A 21788-nucleotide genomic window follows, 5' to 3' on the forward strand; every position below is an offset into this window, starting at 1 on the left:
AATATTAGTTCTGTGCACATATGAACCAGACTGAGGCTGGCTGAGGACTATGAGAGCTGGAGATACACCAAGCCTGAGCCTTGACGCAAGTGTGTTGTGTTACTGCAGTGCAGTAGTTGCTGCCCTGTCCAGATGTATTCACGTTGCCTGGCTGCAGAGCTGTGCCCAAAGGTGTTTGGCAAATGCAGCTGGTGTGCCCTGTGACCTCCAGCTCAGCGCAGCGCATGCTCCCCAGCTATCTTGCTTTTTGTATGAAAGTGTTAATAAAACCGACATGTTTGTACAAAGCCCTCCTCTGTCTGCTTGCTAAACACTCCCTTGCATGCACCCTTGATATTAAAAACATGCCCTCTGCACTGGAGCAGGCGAGATAAATGGAAACACATTTTAATCGTTCTTGCTGGTCTTGGGGAACTTTTTTCCATCGCTGTGGATTTTTAAGAGGCCGCTGGGGAGCCAGGTAGCTTAAGGGATAAAGTCGTGGCATTGCACTCCAGTCCCTCTTGATCTCCTTAATTCGCACGGGGGGGTGAAGCTGTTTGCTGCACCGCTGGGAGCTGGCAACCATCACACCCTTGCTGGTGGCCATCAGCGTGACTGCACCAAGGGGAGAGGTGTTTGCTCCTTCAGAAGGGTCGGTGTAGTTTGCTTCTCTAATTGTGAGAGATTGTCCCTGGGTTAGATATATGCTGTCCTTGTGCTATGTAATGTATAGTGCTGACAATGTGCATGTGCAAATACAGACCTGGAGTATTTTCCCAGCTTACCCTAAAACCAGTTTATTTTAAAAATACCTCATTTTATATTGCAGAGCTGCTTCTCGTGAGAGCATTCCTTCAGAAAGGCATAGATGTCTTCCTCCTGGAAGTTAAGAAATTCCCAACCATTGTTTACAAATGGTTTAGAAACTTTCCCGTCCATGCAAATACATTTTGGGTGACTCTCGTCAAGGCTGCTATAATGCTGTCAAACGTGACACATCATTTAGAGCTGGTAGGAAATGTTCAGCTTTTGCCCCTTTGGTGCGAACCTCAGCCTGGCACCTGCCTTGGCAGCTCTGCAGTGCCCGGGGCGAGGGCAGCCGGGGCTTTGGGTCAAGCCCCAGCTCCTGGAGTCATGTGTTTAGGGAATTACTCCTGAAAAACAAAGGCAGGCTTCTGTATGTAGAGGTGTGTGGGTTTTACCTGTGGAAATGGGGGTTTGTGGCTGGAAATTTGCAGTGACGGGAGGTGATGGGGCTGACCTCAGCCAGCTCCCTGCCAGAACAGCAGTTAAATAGAAGGCAATGGAGACTTTCACACAATGTTTTTGCTGTTGCTTGCAGGGGTTTCAGCAGAAATTGCAGCATGTAATACAGAAATAAGTGCTTTAAAATGAACCTGACTGCCAGGTCCAACACCACGAAGCTGAGCAAACCTTAGCAATGCTCACAGGGGCTGCACTCTGCCTACCGGAACGTGACCCAGCGATGTTTTTCAGCACGTCCAAGACCCAGCAAGAAGCCATGGGGTTCGTTTTGAGCCCCTGTCCTGAGACGTGACTTGCCATGTGCTAACAGCCGTGCCTTCTCAGGGCACAGACTGTCCTGGGGACGCGGGCAGGCTGGGGCTCAGCCAGGCTCTGCGTTGAGTCATGTTTCATGTGAACGTTGTCTGCAGCCTTTTAACTAAAAGACCATCTGATTTTAAGGGTTTGGTCTCTTACTTAGAGAGATCTGAAAAATTAATTTGGTGTTTAGCTGATGACTGTGAAAGGAGCGTAGTAGGAAGGACATGATGGATAAAGTTCTTCAGATCATGGTATATGCTGAAAGAGGAACTTGGCAAAATCTTTGAAATCTATCTCGTAAAATAACCCACACACTCTGTTCATCCAGCTTCAGCAAACTATGCTCAGCCTTTTTTCTTATCTGTTAATCTTCTGAGCTGAGCTAAATAGTGGGATCATACTTACTAGAGCTTTTTAAAGTTAGACTGAAGCCTGCTTAGGCTATAAAAACAGCATCTCAACAGGACATCTGAACTGTGCTTATAGGGACATATGTGTCAAAACGTATGCAGCTTTTAAAATTTATCCTTTTTCCCCCAGCTTTGGGGGCAGCCTTTGTCATAAGGGTTTGCCACAGGACTTCTGAGGCAGCGAGCTGGAGAATCAATCCCACTCCTGCAGATGCTGGCCACGGCGTAAGTCTGTTATTTGCATTCGAGCGAAAACTGTGCTGTCTGTCCTGTACACCACCTCTGTGGGGTAATAATAAGATTTCCATTTCTGGGACTTTTGAACCAGTTTATCAGAGACAAAGCACTGTCTTTGCTGTTGAAAAGCTGGGGGGAATGAGGGGAAGGGATTGCTACATTGCAGTTGTCCTTTGTGCAGAGGCTGAATTTCAGTCTTGAGGGTGTCGGAATATGCTACGGTATGTCTTCAGGCTTAATTGCTTGTCACATTTGCATGAAATAGTACCTGCAGTGATGAAGGCAGTAAAACTTCACCCACAAAAAGCCCTCTGCCAGGAGAGGTCAGAATCACGTCATCAAAGTCCGACTGTGTCAGAAGAAAAGGCAGCCAGGGCAGGAATTACACCTTTGCTTTAGAGAGACCCTTGCTCGTATTCTACCCTTTTCTCTCGCTGCCAGGTCTGAGCTGGTCCCGTCGAGCCCTGGGCAGCCAGTGGTGCCAGGCGTCTGCTGGAGAAGCCGCGGAGGCCATCACCGGGTTGTCTGGGGATGTTGGACAGCAGGCACGGTGGGGACTGGTCTCAAACCACTGCTCAGCCTTGCAGGAGCTGCGATGGGTTTGCTCTAAGCTGACCTTCCTTCAGGTGTAGCTAATGGGCATGGTCTGATGGTCTCCTAATAACAGTAATAGTGACATACAAGCATTACCCGGTTCCGCAGGAAGGTCCTTTTGCCCACTTCACTTCTGTGGTGGGCAGCTGGAGACCAATGCCAGGGACACATCTTTTAGCCCTACATTGCAGAGAGTCAGAGAATCACTGGTGGATGCTGCAGAGCGCAGCTGGGCTCGACTACCCAAGCTGGGAGAGAGAAGTTGAATGCTGATGAGGAGCCAGAGCACTTGGGCTTGTCCTGCTGCCACTGGAGAATGGACACAAGTCACCAAGCGTGGTCACAAGAGGTACCTCTTCCAGGTGACCCCACAGCTAAGGGATGCTTTGACCTCCTGGGGCACAAGTAGCACCGCTCACGTCTCTAATTCAGCTTGTTGGCAGCAAAATGTCTAGCTGACCCTGACTGACTGCGTTCGGTTTTAGGAAGTGAGTGGATCTGAAGTACATCGAAGCCATTAATGACCTTCAGCTCTGTCTAAGGCTGATGCAGCATGTGTTTATAGCAGAGAGCAGGACTGGCTCCCCTGGGCTCAGGGCAGGTGACCCCTGCAGTGGCTGGGCACCAGAGCTGCAGCCCGTCCTCTCCTTGCAGATCCTCTCCCACCGCTGCCCAAGTGGCTCCGGGATGGATTTGGGGTTCGAGGGTGTCATTTGGGAGGTGTGTTTGGCTCTGCAGCTGGTGGGTCCTCTCCCAAGGAAGGTTTCTCAGATATGCTGAAGCCAACTGTTGCTCAAAGCCCTTCCAAATCAGGCCACGGGTGTAGGTGCTTCCATGGAGCTGCTAGGAGCCAACGCTGGCTTCTCAAATTAGCAATCTTCGGGTTTGATGTCTGATAGTCTGAAAAATGAGATTAGTTATTTTGTTTGCACTTCTGGCCTCTTAAGGGTGTAATTTCAAATACTGCAAAAGAAATGAATGAACTTTAAGTGCTTTGGATCAGAACATGAAGTCTGAAGTTCTCTTAAGCTGTGTCTAAAACCTGTGGCCTCTAGAGCTAAAGACTCACAGTTGAAAAAGGCTGGAAGGGCAAATAGGGCGTTTTGTGAAATGTCAAAAAAATTCCTTTTTGGTTGGGATTGGTTTTTTTTTTCTTAAGAGTAAGAAAAATTGAGGCATCAAAGTGGTCAAACTTGAGGAAAGTTGAGGTCAGATTTTACCAAAGTGTATCAGAATACAAATGCAAGTTCCCAAAACTCTGAAAAGAATTGTGTCTACTGTAGCATCTTCTCTGGGTGCCAAGGCCAGGTAACTCCTGCAGCTCTGCAAAACGCAGCCCTGAAGCTCCGGGCTGAGATCAGCTGGAACCAAGAGCGGCCGAGGCGGCGAGCACGGGGGACTTCTGCTTGCCAGGAGATGGGTTATGTTTAAATCCATGAGTTTAACTTTTAATAAGTTAAATCCTCTTCCCAGCTCTGGATCCCAGCATTACTCCTGTTAAGTAGGTAGTTGAAAGAGTGTGCTCGCCTTGGCGTATTTTAAAAATCCATAGAAATTTCTGCTTTTTATTGTCTTTACAAAAGGTGGATTCACAATATGATAAACTCGCTCCCAGAGAGAGAGGGACTGAGGCTAATTTTCAAAACCTTTCCAAAATTCTAGGTTGGCAGCATGTTTTCCTACTTAGGGGAACACTTCTTTTAGCAGTGATTAGCTTGATAGAAGTACTTAATTTTTTGAGTCTTCTGTCCTATGACAGGTTCAACTAAAAGCCCTAAGGGATGAAAGTGCCTCGGTTCAGCTATTCCAGCAGAGTCAGCGCCACAGCTGTAATGAGCAGGCAAAGCCCGTCTTCTGACCCGTTACCTAGAGCACGCATTAGCTCTGCTTGGTGAAGCCACAGAGTAGATTTGTATTTCTGTTGGAATGTCCAGCTTGCTTCTTTTAATGCTCCCCTATATGTTTCCTGACATTGGAAACCATGTGTCCTGTGAAAAGCATTTGAGCTTCATTACCTCACTGATTGTGCACATTGCTCCACCAGCTATGTCCAGGCATCGTGCTGTAGCTGAACGAAATACCTGATACAGGGGAAGAGAGCATCACTAATAAGCAGGCATAGAACAGAGGGACTACTAGAAATTGAACTGAAGTGCTTGTAGAAGAAGAAGGCATAAAAGCTCTCCGTATTTCTGGCTCTTTTTGGAATTTCCATGACTAAATCCAAGCAACCTGTCATTCAGCATCCTTCCCTTAAATATAAAAGGAAAATCATTCCTTTCATTCTCTCGATGTTGCATTGTATGGTGGGGACAAGAGCCAGGCATCCCAAACCCAGCTACATTTCTCTTTTCTCTTATCTGAATAAAGAGTAGCACCCAAGAATGTGCCAGAGACACTGCAGGCAGGGAGGTGCAGCTCAGTGCAAGCCAAGTTGATGGCATCTGGCCGGCGGTGTCCAAGGCTCAGCGTGCAGAGATGCGGTAGCTCAGGTGCAATAGCCGACCCACCGCGCCTCATCGGCACTTGTAGCCCTACGGCAACTCCGGGCAAGGCGCTACGTGCTGTCAGCACTGCTCCTGCCAGCACTGCTCCTGCTGCAGCTACCTGTGTACCGCTGCCCCAGCTTCCTGCGCCTCCTGCCAAGGTATGGGAAACACTCCCATACCCTGTGTCACCCTTTCCTTCTGCTGGAAATAGTTCCTCAGAATATAAATACTGTATTGGTAAAGGCAGCTCTTACCTGTGCTTGATAAGGCAGAGGCTGCATTCGTGCAATGCTGATAAATGCATCTTGAGGAGGAGGAGGAGGAGGAGGCAGCATTCTGGCAAGGCCGTGCATGGAATGGCTGGGGCAGGTGGTTGCTGCAAGTCATCTTTTTTGTTTGCTGTGGCTTATTCTCCTCCAAATAATTCCTTTTCCTCTGCTCATTCCTTCCCCTGGTGGGGAGGGACAGGCTGGGTGTCCCCAGCAAGGTGGTGCCCAGCAAAGGTGGGTCCAGCTGGGTGCTGGCCGAGGGCATTCACTGCACATTGTGCTGCAGCAGCACTGCAGCTGCACACAAAACCACCCCAAACCCCACCAGCTCCCTGGGACCGGGACTTCAAACAGCTCCTTTCCAGCCCTGCCTTGGATTTATCTGGTGTGGGACAGCTGCGCAGATCGTGTTTGCCAGGAGCAGGGCAGCCTGGGCTCCAGCAGCTCCAAGCGCTGTGTGTCGGGGGGGGGCTTCGCTTCGTCATTGATGGTCCGGGAAGGCAAGCGTGAGGGAACGGCTTGTGGGTTTCTTGTCTGTAGGCTAAAAGAGTTCTTCTCTGTGAAACTTCTCAGGCCAGCTGTTAGGAAAGGTTTGCAAACCCTCTTAATTTAAGAGAGACCATAAAAAGCAGGAAGAAAAAGCCAGCAGAGAGAAGCAAATTAGGTCCCAAAGGAGGGGAAATTTTAACTGATCTTGAATTTGAGAACTGGAAAGAAATCCATTTGGTTCTAGGTTTCCGAGAGCGAGTGCATGAGTGTTTTGCACAATGCGAAGCCTTTTGAAGGTCTCCCAGCCTTTGAGATGAGGAAAAGGAGACTGAGCTCAGTCCCAGGAACAGCTTTTTGTGCAACGGGGGGGTCGCGTAGCAGAGAAACTGAGAGCATCGAGGAAGGCAAGGACCAGTGAGCTCTCAGCGGGGTACACACCTTCTGCCTGTTTCCCACAGAGCCCTGAGCTGCCCCCAGCACACAGCACAGCTCTCCAAAGCCTGCAAAGGACTTGGTGGAAAAGGCTGAGGCACATCCAGTGCCTCACCTCTGTGGTCTCGGTCTGATGGGTGCTAGGGTAGCGGGAGCTCTCCGGTGTCTATTGGGAGGAGGCTGTTGATCCCTATGGATGCTGTTGGGTCATGGCTGAGCAGAAGTAGAGGTTGAGCTGCCACCACCATGAGCATCCCCCTCCTGCAGGGACAGGGAGCTGGTGGCACCAGGGGCACCGAGCAGCTCAGCAGTGCAGGGAGGGCTCTGAAACGCTCTATTTCCATCACCGGGCTTCCATGCCTTTGCAGAGCAGGCAGGCTGTACGCTGTACCTTATAGCAACATTCGCTGTCGATGTACAAATTGCTGAGCTTAATGGGGATGAAAGGGCAATGCTTTTCAAGCCACCTTGGATTAAAGGGGGTCTGTGGTGATGATGGTCTCTAGGCCCCTTGATGGAGGAGGTTTTCATTCCAGAAATAGCTGCCATGCTCTGTGGGAAAGGGTCTGGATGTCCCTGGTGTGGAGGAGCCAGAGGATGACCCTGCCCTGTGCCCGGCAGGCAGAGCTCCAGCTGCCCTCGCACGGGCTCCCACGCACGGGGAATTCATGGTCGTGGTTTCTAAAAGCATAACTCTGTAGCTCGTGATGGCTGGCCAGCCAGCATGGGCCATTGCATTTTTCCCCGAAACATTTATGATCCTTCTTTTCCTTTCTGTGTCATGGTTGAAAGGGCTTTCTTTATTTTCCTTGAAATAATAATGTCAATCTGGGAATTGGAAACCAATAGCCTGGTTGTATTTATACTTTTTTTAAGAACATAAATTGGGGAACAGTTAAAATTATATTATTCCTGGCAGCTAAATTCCTTTTTTTAATAGATAATTTGAAGTTATTTTGTTGGAAGCAGTTCTCCCCACATGTGTGTGCATGCACAGTGTGGAAGGAGTGGGGACCAGAGGGCTCGGAGCGGCTGCTGAAGCTTTCGAGGCACTGGAAGTGCCAGGAGCTTGCCAGAATCTGCAGGTTTTCAGCTGAGAGCAGAAGAAAAACTCAAAGGCACCATCTTGCAGTTCTTAATTAAGCCCAGTTTTTATCAATGGGAGTTTTGCCTTGGAAAGAACTGAAGAACTGGACTTTCAAGATCTTTTGCTGGCAGGATCTGGTTTTTATTTCTCTTTGCTGCTCATTTTTACAAGGCTTGGGAGCGCCAGTGTTTTCTGCTATGCACCAGTGATAGACATTTGTTTCCAATTAGTATTTATTGGATTATTTCAGTCAAAAGTAAGCTTTGTATTAGAGCCCAGTAACATGCACTTTGTTATTTGTTCACAGGACGGTGTTTTCTTTTTCTGCTTGGTTTTGCATCAGCTCCAGTCTACTGAAAAGCTGGTGCAAGGCAGCATCTCTGGGGATCTGCCCTGAAACAGATTAAACCAGATTAAACAGATTACAGCATCTTATAAAGCATCTATTTCTTCCATTGGTATGGGCACATTTCTGACTCACGTGACTGGGCATAGCAGCAGCCGGTGTGCATCCTTAGGCTGTGTCTGGCTTTCTGCTGCCTTTCCTGATGGCTGGAATTAGCCCCTCCACTGGGAAGGGGCTGCTGGCCGCTCCCCCACGCCTGACTCAGGTGGTTTGTGGCCAGATTAGCAGTAGGTACAGCGGGATTTATGGGTGTGCGCAGGGCTGACTAGCAAAGCTTTGGAAAAACACATAGGTAATGTTTTATGTAGGTAAAATAACATGGAAAACTTGTGTTTTAATGGCATCTGAGTTCCTAACTTAAGGTCATATGGCAAAAAGATTTCTGCAGTTTGCCTTGGGAATTAAAATGCAAATGAAAATATGAATACTGAGCTAAACCCTTGACCGGTGCCTTTCTCACACTGTGAATGACTGATCTGGGGAGAAAACCTCCCAAAATGAACACGGATCTTTGTGGACAAGAGTAGCTGCAAATAAGTGAAAATACCAAGCCTGGCCCCTTGGCTTCAGGTCTTGCCCGACCTGTGCGCACAGGCAGAGCTCAGGTTTTATCGTGCCTTGCTTCTATCATGCTTTGCTAATGTAAATCAGAGCGATTGCCCCGAAGTCAGAAGAGCGGTAAGTGCTCTCAGAGTGATGTAACGCAAAATGAGAAGCAGACTCGCAGCCTTTCTTTTGCGGAAATAACAAATATGCTTTTACAGGAGGATAAATGCAGGATACTTGGCAGTGGCTCACACTGGAGAAACAGGCGAGTTCATTTGGTTGGAGACCAAGGAAAGCTGCATAGATTCAGCAAGATTTAACTGCAGGTCAAGCCTGCATTTTCCTTTTCCTGCTGCATATCTCTGCTTTCCACAGCACGTATAAAAAATCATTACTGCAAACTGCAAGTCCCAGGGCAGCCTCTCCGTGTATATCAAATCAAGAACTATAAATCTCAGGTTTTTCTGCTTTTTCTTCTCTTCCAGGACAACGGGCCTGCCCAGAGCAGGAGGCCAGTGCCCCACGGGGCTGGTGGCAGCCCTATGGACAACAAGCAGATGTTGAATGTGCAGCATCACCACCCAACCCGGCTCTACGCTAACAGCAGCTCCGAGTCAGCTCTGCCAGGCCAGCTGAGCGGGCTGCACATCACCCCGGCCCAGAGGTAGGACGAGAGCATGGCCCAGACGCTGGGTCCCACTGCTGTTCCTGCAAGCTCAATTTCAGGGGTGTGCACTGAAGCTGTTTTGCTCCTGGAGCTCCAGAGGTGCTGGGTTCAGCTCCTGCTCCATTGGGCTGGGCAAGTGTAGGTGGGAGAAAAAACGGGGGAAAAAAACTCTAAACAACCAAAGCCCCCCAAAACTCAAAAAAAAGGATGGTTGGAGATGCCAAGTTCTGAACAAAATGACCATGTCTACGTATGTAGTAACTGCTACACTGAATTTAAGCTTGTGATGCTGCAGCAATGTTCAATCGCTTCTCTCTGAGAGGGGTGAAGGGGCTGGTGTTCCAGATCTGTGAAAGTTCCTTCTGTTGACAGCGGGGGTAGGTAGATGGGCATCTTCAGGTCCAGTCCCCAGGCTGGGATTAATTGCAGGGAGTGTCACAGACATTAGTATCCCATTTTTTCAAAGGATACATTCAAGGCGGGATGGAGGGCTGTCCTAGGAGTGGGGATTGCACCGCCACAAAGCCAGGAGCCAGCACCTGGGTTGGGAGCTGGAGATATCATGGAGAAAATTAACCCCAGTAAACTGGGAGTTTTATCAATGTACGATCTGCTCAGTGTGGCTGTCTGGGAGGCTGAGAAATAAATAATGCTCGTAGGAAAGAAAAAGCTTTTGTGTAGCCAAGAATGGTTTGGGTGGATAACTCGGACTTTGAGATAGGCCAGGTTGTGGACGGTGATGCTTTCGCATGGCTTACGCCACTGCTGATTTATGCTTCTCCGGACTGGCAAGATATTCTGCAAGAAAGTAATGTCTGTATCAAGTACAAAGAGCAGAGAGAGTTTCTTTTCAGCTCAGGAACTCTGTGGCTGCACAAATTCCTATTTCAGTGATGCTGCGAGCCAGCTTATTCCCTGTGCTGCTCCAGGGAAGTTAATGAAGTTGGAAAGAAGAGAACTGCACAAAAAATACAGAGAGCAAAATCTGCTGTTATCTGTGTGTGAGCCAAAAGCCAGATCAGCTTGGGCGTTGGAGCAGGACGGGGGCAGGAGGGCGATCTCTTTGAGTTGTGCTTGATCAGGCTGGACTGGTCAAAACCTGCCCTTTTTCACTGGAAGCGTGTGCACTGGTGCACAAGAGGGCTGTAGGCAGGCAGGTCGGCACTCGGGGCACACGGGGGTTTGGGCTGGCCGGGAGTCGCAGCAACGGGTCTTCAGCTGCCTCGGCAGCCCCGAGCCCCAGCAGCGGCACTTCTGCTCTGCCCGCCGGCACCGGCACTGCTGGGTGGGTCGCTTCCCAAAAATGGAGCTTTGGCTCTTCTTTGAGAATGAATTTTCTTTTGTTTTGGGGTGGGTTTTGTTGGTTTTTCTGTTTGTTTGTAAGTGAATTTTATTTTTCTCTCTCTCTTTTTTTTTTTTTTTTAGCATGAATGTATTGCTGATGGAGAACATGAGTCAGATGATGGCTAAAATATGTTAAGCTGTCTGGTGGCGTTCAGGGCTCATGCTGTATTTATTGGTTTTATAAAGACCTTGATGACCTTCTCCTTAAAAAGGAAAAGGAGCCCCTTTTGCTGGAGCTGTGCTGTGCTTTTGGGCCTCAGTGAAGCTCAACAGCACTTCAGTTCCCCCCTACTCAGCAGGACACTTAAACATGTACCCAAAATATTTTTTTTTTAATTCCTAACTATGCTTTTCATGTTTTGATGTATCGACTGAACTGGAATAATGGTTTAAATGACTATTTGTTGTCTGTTATGCCACATACAGACAAGGAGCAGCTCCAGGTCTGGATGCCGAAGGTGGGCATGTGGGCATGTGGCTGGGGGGGCAGGTACGGGGCTGCTCTCGTTCCCTGAGTGCTGAGCAGCCCCGCAGGGTGCTGTTCTCATTTAAGCTGTGGGCTCTGTCTGACCAATGGATCCTTTAATGCAGTCACCTACAGAAACGCTCACTTCAAAAGAGGCGCTGGTGGCTGGCCAGGGGATTTGCTTCCGTGCCGGTGCTGGGCAGCAGCACACGCTCTCCCTGTGCCGGATGCCCTCACAGTGGTACAAGGGGCCGTGGACCCCCTGGCCCTGTGTAATTAATGAAATGCAGTGGTTTACCCATTTTTTTCAATAAATTCCATGTGTGGCCAAGCAAGTTACAGTGCTTGTGGCAGCCGTCCTCTTCCCTGCGGGTACCTGGGCCAGCCCCAGCTACATTGCTCAATTGGAGCCCAACAGGGAACAAGTTTAACTTCCCTGGTTCGGTGGCTGCTCCTGGGACAGGCATACCTCCAGGCAGAGAAACCCATGGGAACAGAGAGGTGTTTGAGTTTGATTGAATCTGTGGGAATGTGGAGGTTTCAGTACCTCCCTGACGAGCTGACAGTTGCTGTTTATATTTGACTTGAGCTTTTCCTTCTTTAAAACAGCGTTGACCCCATGAAGTCTCTCCCACGGAACAGAAACGGGATTGATGTGGAGTCGGATGTCTACAAGATGCTTCAGGATTATGAAAAGCCCGTTTCAGAGCCTAAGCAGTCTGGATCCTTCCGATACTTGCAGGGCATGTTGGAGGCTGGCGAGAACGGTAAGGAGGGTTGGCACCCACAGCGTGTCCCCACCAGTCCCTACACCTCCCTGCCACTGGGGCTGTGGCACTGTGCTGCTGCGGGGCTTGAACCATCATTTGGTCCCTCTGCACCCCGTTCCATGGCCTGAAGCCCACCAAGATGCTGTTGCAGGCTGAGTTCTTTCTTCCTTTGCTGAGGTCCAGAAGCTTGAAAAGCCTCTAAAGGACCTGGCTGCAAGAGCTGATGGGGGGGGCGGTTTGCAGATTCCTCTGCACCATCATTTTACTGCACATCACTCAGTGCTGGGGCAGCTCAGCTTGACACGGCAGGGTCCAAGCACTCTGTGAAGGGCAACACGTGGACAGCAGGTTTCAAATCAGGGTTTCAGGGACTTAGGCCAGCAACTGGGGGCTTGCCAGATTCGATGGCTGACTTGAGCATCGTGTGAAAGCTGGAATTGCAAAAAGCTTCTGCATGGCAGCTGTTTTCCTGAGATCATTTATGAAAGTAATGGCCTAGAGCAGTTGTGTAAGATCACCAGTGGAGAACTGTAGGCCTGTTTAAGTAAATGGCATTTGCATAAGGATGTGGGATGGTCCTCAGCAAGGCAGGGATAGAGATCAGGAACTCTTGGCTCACTTCTCAGGTCTGTCACAGCTTCCTGCCTGCAAGGTTAATGCAGGCAGGGGCCAATGCTGAGCATTATATAATAAGATCCCCAAACTATATATTTCAGCTTCTTTTTACTTGCCTTTCAACCTTAAGTCCATTGGGGCCTTTAAGTTCAAACTTCCAGGCTTCGCTTTACAACCATTAGGGCAAGACTTTTCTTTCTGCTTCCTTCCAAGAGCCTCGCACTCCAGTCATGTGAGTCCAGGAACTTAGATTTTATGGGAAAATACCCACTACTGCAAATCTCATCATGAATCCATGAGAGGTAGCGAGTCGGGCTGTGGTGCTCCAGGTCCGGTGTATATAGAACGATGGAGAACCCTGTTCTTTGACTAGAAGGAAATTGCTTCTTGCTTCACAAGAAGGACGATCACAGGTAACTTCTGAGCATCAAGAGTTTCCACCAGTTTCAGTTTTCTCAGTGGTACTGAGGCATGTCTGCAAAGCGTAAGATAGGATCAGCCTTGGAAGCAGCGGGTATAAATGTTGCAGCCCCTCCCAGGCTGGCAGGAAAACCGATGCTAATTACGGGCTTCAGTTGTGCCTGCAAGTCCTTCACCGAGAGCAAGCACGGGCAGCTTCCCTGTGCGGCATCTGCTGCACCCCCAAGTCTCCTCATTAGGAAAAAGTAAATAGGAAGCGACTGTGTTAATTGCAATTAGTAATGCTGCTGCCTTCCTCCCTTCTCTGTGCCAGGCAAAGGGAACAAAATAGAAGCTTTGCTGGTTTGCTTCTGCCTCCCCTCACATCCTGCAGCCTTGGGGTGGCAGAAACCCATCACTGCCTTTGGGAGAAAGGGAGAATGGAAAAGGTGTGGGCTGCGGAGGGGGGGCGGGGGTGACAGAGAGGTGCCAGGATAGTCCCCAGACCCCCAGGGCTCTGCCACCGACCCTCTCCCTCCTGGCTGTGCTGTGCAGCGGGCAGAGGGGATGTGCGACCGACTGCCGGCGCAGTTTCACTCGTGCCTCCATTGTTACAACGCTGTTTATTTCATGGGGAATGAGAAATTAAGTGAAAAGCATCTCTCCTGGCATAAAGCTCTGTGATGTTTCAGCATGGTTTAAATCCCCAGGGGTGTTCTTGCTAGGTTGTTTTACAGCTTCCACCCCTGCTCCTTTTTTCTTAAGCCTACAATTACACATTTTGGCCCAAGCCTGCTGTGCATTGTCCTTTTAAAGGCAAGATCTCCTCTCCTGAGGAGCCAAGTGTCCCATATAAAACAAGTCATTGTCTGAAAGGTGTTTCTACTGGAAGCCGTGTTTTCTTCAGCACCACCAGCCCCGTGCCGCACCCTTAAGCAGCAATGCTTCGTGCTGAGGATCTGGTGGTGGCTGGAGGAATCATTGCAGTTGCCTCCGTAAGCACCTTTGGCATGTGAAGGATGAGCACTGCAGCCACAAACGGGGATGTGATGGTTAAGGTTGTGGGATTAAAGCATCTCACTGCCTTGCTGAGGACCATAAATTACGGTGGGATTGTGGGCTGGCGCATAGAAGGAAATGATCCATCGTTTGGGAAGATGGAAGCAGCCCTCTCAGCAAGGCTCATTTTGCTGTAAAATCTTTTTTCCCTCCACCCGTCTCTCTTTCAAACAGCGTACCCAATCGCTCTATCTGAGAGACAGTGACAGCTTAACTGTTAAATGCTGGCTGATGAGCGTGCCTAGTCCAAGCACACCGTATCTCATGCTGGGGGAAGCCAACAACTCGAGCAGTTGGTTCGGTTGATTCCCAGCAAGGCAGCAGAAGGACTCGACAAGGGAGCTCGGCTGGAGCCAGCTAAGCGCTCGGAGCGCCCTGGGGTGGAGCAGCCCCAGTGCGCTCCTGCACAGGCAGTCTGGCACGGACCAAAGCTCTCAGCATCTCCAAACACTGTATCTTGGGAAAGTGGGGTTTGGTGGGAAATTAGTCCTTTGGGTTTTACTTGCTTGGCTAGAACCGTTGGTCTCTAGATCAGAGCCACGGCTGGAGACAGGATCAGCCGTACAAGGGTGCCTGCGCACCCCGAGGGTAGCCGGGGGGTTTGTCAGGCTGCTCCCTCCTCCCCAGCTGAGCCCAGGACAGAGGGTGCTCCTGAGATGTGCCAGCCGGGGGAGCGGGGGTCTCTCCGTGGAAGGAAGCTTTGCCGAGCAATGCCATTCAAAACAGACCGTGTGAACCTGCATGGGATCAGCGAGCGACCGCCAGCGATGATGCAACGGCCTCAGGTTTAGGAAAGGCAGAGATGTTCCTGGAGCTGTGGAGGGCACTTCAGAGAAAAATCCAAGTGGAAGGTTCCAAAATGAGCTCAGAGTGTAGACACTTGGGTTAGAAAGGGCCTGTGCCCCAGCCGAGACCTCCTAGGCATCGTGGTTTAAGTTTGACCGTGGACTGAAATACCCTGGCAGCTCATGGAGCGTGGGAAGTCTGAATGCTGCAGGATGGCATGCTCATCCGAGAGCTCCTCTGCTGCTTTTCCAGACTGTGTCCACTGATGGAGTAAAATACGTTGTCCTTTTTCAGGAGCTTTTCCTTTCTATAACCTTAGGCCACCACCAAGGAGCCACGGATCAATATATACCCGAAAGACCAGTTAGCTGTGAGCCATGAAAAAACAGGCAGTGAATACTCGAGGCTTTGAAGTATCCCAGTGGCTGGCAACAAGGACGTGTGTATTGCCCCAAGCCCAAGGGCAGCTGACAGACAATGTGGAGGGAGAGGGCTGCAACACGGAAAACTTTGCCGTGATATTGTTCGTATGCACAAACTTTTCATTGTTTCCTTTCCCGTCGTTGGACCTTTACGAAAGGAGGCTTGGTGCCCAGAAGATGTTATCTTCTATCACAATGTTTTATTTGAGATTAGATGAGTGTTCTAGGAAGAAAAAATGCATGTAATGCTATTCTTGTTGAGTTTAATTTGCCTAATTTTCTAAAAGGCTTTCATCTTTGTCTCCTTGACTGATGGGGGATCTACCAGGTTCACCTGAAATGTTGGTGTGAGAAAAGCTCTTCTTTCTGGAGCTTTTCTGAGATTTTTGCTATTTATCTTTCTTAATTCACTAAATAGTATTGCAGCCAAATTCATCTCTCATCTCTAGATTAAGGCTGCTGTGCCTTTTGACAAGGTGTATGTACAGAGCTGGTGTATCACGGTAGGGGACAGATCATCTGCTGGCACAGCCGAGGGCTGCCACATCCCTGCTTCCTTCGGATGAACAGAGGGGCAGCGCGGTGTCCGTGTGACTCCTGAGGTAGTTGGTCTCACTCTTTGCTTTTTTAATTCCTTCCAAGCAAGTTGCAGGTTCTGTTGTGACAGGCAGAGACTCATCTGACTCCTTAAGAAAGAAAGAAAAAATAAATAAAAAGCCCTGAGAGGACATGTTCTCAATCTCTGTTTAAAATTCTTGGCAGGTGAAAAACTCGACAAACTGAGCAACCCTCGAAACATCAAGTCGCCGGTGTCAAAGCTTGGCGGTGCCATGTCCGGGCTGCAGATGCTTCCCGAGTGCACCCGCTGCGGGAATGGGATTGTGTAAGTGTCGCGTCTCGCTGGAGCCTCCAGTTCGGTGGGGACAGGGACGCAGGGATGCAACACGTGGGTTGGAATTTACAGTGAATACCTTTATTACAGAATAGCTTAAATCCCTTTCTGGGTTTTTTGCTAACCATATATAAACATGGAATTGAGGAATATGGTTTGGATTGCCCCTTTTAAGGGAATCTTGCAGCAAAATGGGAATGATTCATGGGATGGTTCCTGCCCTGCTTAGCACAGCAACTGCCTGGGGACTATGAATAGCGCTGGCAGCGTGGGCAGCACTGGCACTCTTCCACTGCCTTATGGAGGGGGAAACGCTTCAAGGGTTAAGTTGAAGAGGTCTGTGGATTGTTTTTGTTTGTTGAAGAGTTTACTCTCCACTGGATGGCTGCTGGGTTTGATTTCAGAGAATATAGGCATTTTTCTGCTTGTGATGTAACTTAGGTTCTGTTGTAATTTACGCTCTGCTCAAGGCACATTTGCTGGCTGGGCATCTGCTCTGCCAGTGCCTGTGACCGTGTTCCCACTGGTGCTGGGACCTGAGGGTCCCTGATCCAAAAGCTGAAGTGCCAGCGTGTGCGCAGCCCCGGCCCTGCCAGCAGTGCTCAGAAGATGCCAGCTCCTGATGTTCAGATCCAGGCTGATCGTAGATATTTACGGCTCTGTAGATATTTAAGGCTCTGCTTTGCATCGAGCCACAGAGCAGTACCACAGCGGGTGCAGGCGAACAGGAATGGAGCATCCCTTCCTGCAGCAGTACGGCGGAGCTGTGCCTGGAGCAGGGTGGCAGCTTTGGGTGGGCTGAAGTGTTGGGATGGGAACTGATAATAACCCCCTTAGGTGCCCCTGCGTGCCGCTTTCCTTTGCTTACTCTGCTTTGCTGGAGGCAGCAGGACAAGCTGTCTGTGCTCACTGTTCCTCCGCCTCACCCCAGCTCTCCCCATCTCTCACCAGCGGCACGATCGTCAAAGCTCGGGACAAGCTCTACCACCCCGAGTGCTTCATGTGTGACGACTGCGGCCTCAACCTGAAGCAGAGAGGGTATTTCTTCATCGAAGAGCAGCTGTACTGCGAGACGCACGCGAAGGAGAGGGTGAAGCCCCCTGAGGGATATGACGTGGTGGCTGTTTATCCCAACGCTAAAGTTGAACTTGTCTGAGCCCGGGCTGTGCTCCGGAGAGGGCGGGCGGCCACGCGCCCACCCACGTCCTCCCCGCCGGCTGCGCAGTGCGGCTGTAATCAACCCCGATTACCAAAGCCCAAGTTAAAATGCCTTTTCCTAGATAAATCCGTTTACACTTGGGATCTCCAGGGGGATGGTGTTGAAAGCATACGAACAGGTTTTTCCCTTCTTTTTGACACTCTGCTTTTTGGGTTGCTGTGTTGGGTTATTATTAGTCTGTACCATAACCTTATCCAAGATCTGTGTAAATATTGATTAATTCTCTACTCTATTTCATATAAAACCAGTATTCTTTTTTTTGCCCCTCTCTCCTGAAAAAGCAAGGAAGATGTTTTAAAAACAAAGAAGATAAGGCACTTTCAGAAAAGAAGCTGACTCCCGTATCCTGACCTTAATCTCCTGCCCTCTGGCTGCCCTGGTGATTAAAAGCTGACTCCCTGAGGAGTCTGGGGTGCGGTACCAGTGGGTTGGGGTCCCCAGCTCAGCCCCACCCCAGCAGATGCACCAAGGAAGGGTGATCTCTTAGAACAGTAATTGCTGTGAAACTGTATGGATCGGGGCACTGTAGTCTGAGCCTGACCTGGACCCATCCGAGTTCCCCGAGAGATCTCTACACTGAGTGTGCAGTGACACTTTTTTCTTCCTTCTGCCACTCCTAATTCAGTTGTTCTCTGTCATGTAATCACCTGAGCCCACCTACAAGAGGCACTGAAATAGCACAGAGCCCACCTTTGCTATTCTCACCTCCCATGCTCCTGCCCCACAGCTGTCCTTGCTTCAGCTGTTCTGAATCTTCCCCAGCTTTTGCTATGTTTTTGTAGTCCTTTATTTCTAGATCCCCAGACTGCTGCCATCTGGCTCTGCCTCCCAGCAGGGTGGTGGGGAGAAAATCTCTCCAGGCACTTAGGCAGTGGCTGGAGCCGCAGTGAGCCCCAAGTCCAGAGGCAGCAGGTTCAGATTTATACCCGTATCCCAAGGCTGCGCCATCAGCCAGGTCTGTCATCCACTCTATTTGACAGGAAAAAGTTCTTGAGGATCTCAGGATGTTGCTTTCTGGAGAAATGTTTTTTTCATGTTAGTGTTTGGAGGAGAGTTCAGTCACCCAGCTGCTGGGTGCCCCTGAGGGTGGCAATCAGAGGCATGCGTTTGGTACCATGGTTGCAACAGCGTCCTTCCTCCTCCTCGCTTGAGAGAGAGAGGATGTGCGGGAGAAGTGTCTGCTCACTTCCCTTCCATGGAGAAGGAAAATAAGATCAATGGGGCCAAAGCCCTCCTTCCCCTTCTGGCTCTCCATAACAGGGATGTGAGGAATCCAGGGCTGGAGGAGGGGCGGCAGCATTATCCCAGTCGGGGCTGAGCATGCAAATTCTTCCTACAGGTTTTACACCCTAGAAGGGAGTAAGGATTTTAGGGTGTTACTGGGCCACACCTAGACCTCTTCGTGAGGTGCCTTATAGGTATTGAAGCAGCTCCTGCCCCGTCCCGGCAGCCTCCTTAGCCAGCCTGGGCTCCCAAGCATGCAGCTTCCTGCAGCTGGGTACTACCTTGCAGCCACAGGGATGCTGGCCACACGCGGTCCTGCTGACAGCAGCACATCCACCTCCTCCTCCTCCTGCCACCAGGATTTTTAATAATTAAGCACAAGAAACACGTGGAGATTTTTATCACAGTGGTGAGCCTCATTTTTCATAGCTTTGCTTGGTAGGTTGGACCATCTGAAAGGAAATACTTGGGACAACTGTACATGATGAGAAGACTGACAGTAATTGGGTGGGAAGCGTTGCTGCCCCTGCCTGCGGGTGTCTGCTTGGAGCTTGTTACTTTGCTGTGTCAGAAACATTTGTTCTGAATTCCTCCGTCAACCTTGGGCATAGCTGGGCTGAGCTCTGGTGCTTGTAGCTTGACAAGTTTAGGCTTTACCCAAACCCAGGACCAAATCCGGCTCAGCTGAGCCATGAAAAACTCACAACATGAATGGCACAGGGGGCTTTTTCCATTTTCCCGGTCGCAGCTGCCTGTCCATCTGGTTGTCCCCAGCTCCTGACCCCTGTTTGACTCCATCTGTGCAGTGGCTGTGTCCTGCGGGGATGCCAGGAGTCTTGCAGCCCTGGCACAGGGAATGCCTGAGAAGTTCATAGATTGTTTCATTGTCCTTAGTTGAACGCCCAACTGAGCTGGCTGCTGGTGGGGCATCCTTGGTGGTCTCACCTGGCTGCTGCACCAGTACAGCACTGGGAGCGCTGGGCACAGGGCTTTCCTTTTAATTTGAAACCAGGTTCCCACAAATCAATTTTTCCAAGTGGTTGTCTCGTGATACCATTTCTTAGGAGTAATCATCTCATTTGATCCCCCCTGCGTTGAAACTGAAACACAACCCCATCCCAGAGCACGTCAACTCCTGGCTTCAGGCCACCTCCCTCACATTATGGAGTTTTCTAAGAGGTGCCACAAGCAAACCTGCATCACCACATGGAACACAATTTAACTCTGTAAAACACAGCAAGGGATCCGTTTGTATGAAATACAAAATAAAACTGTACTGTTGGTTTTCTGCCCACATTACTTAGCTTGGCCGTTGGCTGGTCCCCAGCTGGGTCTCTCCCTGGCATTACCATACATGCGGGGCTTTGTCAGCATCCAGATAAGGGGAAGTCTGGATACACTTTAAAAAGCATCTCTGAGACTGGGAGCTGCACTTCTCATGGCATTGTGCATTGAGAGCCTCGGTTGAGGCTTGGCTTGTGTTTTGGTGGAACGTTGGTTGGCTTTGACTTAACTTACGAGACCCTCCTGAGACCCTGAATCCCATTGGGCTCAGAGGTGGGAAGGGCCATCATGTCTCTGCCTGTTACGCGAACACCCATGGGTGCCCGGCTCCTCTCCATCGGTGTGACCCAGCCCATCCTGCGATGGTCCAGGGCTTTACTGCATCTGCCCCTGTGTAAGTGAAGTCAATTCAGTTTTTTAGCAGCAGCAGCCAGCCGCGGTGCTGCTGCCAGGTACCTTCTGCCCGATGGCCCAGGCTCTGACCGGAGCAGAAGGCGCAGCTCTGCAGGGCTGGGCATGGCACCTGCCCCATCGCTGGCAGAGCGATCCAGGCAGCACCCAGGCTTGAAAGCGCCCTTCTCCCTAAAGGTGATGTAAACCATGGTACAGCCATAAGCAATGAGTGCTCCTGAAAATCCCCGTGCACGGCATCGGCTGCGGTGCTGCTCAGGCTCTTTCCCTAAGTGCTGCAGCCCCGGCAGGGAGCCCAGAGCTGTGGCACTGGCACAGTGGGGGCAAAACCAGCCCCAAAAGCCCTGTCCCAGCCTGTCATTGCTGACATTGAACCACAGAAATCCACTGGGTGGTAGGAGCATGGGCATCAGCAGGCAGAGGGTGCGTTCATCAGGGTTTAGCAGCTGTACCATTGCCTGCGCCGCTGGGTCTCAACAGGTCTGGGTTTAATGGTTGATGGGTGTTCAATTCACTGCCACACGGGGAAGTCAGAAGCAGCATGAGTTAGGTGCCTCCAATAGATATTTAATCTAAAAGGTTTTATTTGGAAAGCATTCATATCTGGAAATTGTTGCTTGTACGCGCCTAAAATAACTGAAAAGACAAAGCCTCTGAGGATCCGCATGTGGCATTAAAGATTTCTGTACAGTTTGGGTCTGTCTAACTCCATCTCTAATTAGCGCACATATTCAAATCATTAGCATATCTATGACTCTCCAATTAGCAATTTCTCTGTTCACCCTTGAATACATACATGTCAGGTGTGGGTTTATGTTACAGCCACCATGACCCCAGCCTCTCTGCCCTGGGCACTGCAGCCCCAAGCTGAGCTCCATGGGGCAATCCCCAGGGGTGAGACCCAGCGGGGAGTGCAGGGTGCCTGGGCAGCCCTGGGACCCCTGCGAGACCCCTCGCTGTGCACATCGCAGCCCCAGCCCACGCAGCAGCCGCTGTCTGACCTGCCCAGCCCTGGGAGCCTCCTCCAGGCTCCTTGCTGCTTGGGAAAAAAAACACACGTAAGATCCAACGTGGCAAAGGACACCATTTATTAACTAAATGAGCTGGGACCAGGGCCAAACTGATTCAAGTTCTAATGGTTTAATTTTTTCTATGTATCTTCATTAAAGTTTCCTAGTTAGCTGGGCATTATTTCCACCACCACACCCCTTTTCTTCTGCTGCTTTTGTTCAGAGTTGTTTAACTTTGCTTTTGTTACTAGTTGGCTGCCCCAGGGACCTTAAAAAAAAATCTCGGCTGGTCCATTTGTATTAGGATAAAAGTCCTTGTGCCACAGGAGGGGAGGCAGAGGGAAAGAGGCTCTTTGGAAAAGTTCCCTCTCCTCCCTTTCTCATGTGTGAAAGAGGGTATTTTAATTACTTGAGGGAAACAAAATCTTCCCCACACATATAATGAAACACACAAAACTGCTCCTGAATGTAAAGGAACTTATCTGCAAGTTATTTTGCCTCTCTGTTTCTCCCCAGGAAAGCACAGGCTATCAGGAAACACCCACAGAGCTCCCCCAGCCCAGGAACAGCTTCTCACACCAGGACATTTAAATGTTTAGAATTTTTATGTAGTCCTAAAGCCGTTCCTTCACGCAGGGCAAGCTGGTGGGGAGGGCCTGGGCTGCGGCCAGCACTGCTGCTTTGGGCAGTTAATGTGCTCGGGGTCGCTCTCA

The 21788-nt window shown here is 50.1% G+C and overlaps 1 protein-coding gene across 1 annotated transcript in view; it reads left to right on the forward strand.

Annotated features, from left to right (window-relative positions):
- PDLIM4 (PDZ and LIM domain 4) overlaps positions 1-20758 on the forward strand; it is a 54164-nt gene extending 33406 nt beyond the window's left edge. The window contains exons 4-7 of the mRNA XM_055812816.1: positions 8993-9171; positions 11594-11751; positions 15798-15918; positions 16879-20758. Coding sequence (XP_055668791.1) covers positions 8993-9171; positions 11594-11751; positions 15798-15918; positions 16879-17083 — 663 coding nt within the window. The 3' untranslated portion in view covers positions 17084-20758. The remainder of the gene's footprint in view (positions 1-8992; positions 9172-11593; positions 11752-15797; positions 15919-16878) is intronic.
- Positions 20759-21788: the final 1030 nt, after the last annotated feature.

This window comes from Falco peregrinus, chromosome 8 (genome assembly GCF_023634155.1).
Source record: "Falco peregrinus isolate bFalPer1 chromosome 8, bFalPer1.pri, whole genome shotgun sequence".
In the NCBI taxonomy this organism is placed as follows: Eukaryota; Metazoa; Chordata; class Aves; order Falconiformes; family Falconidae; genus Falco; species Falco peregrinus.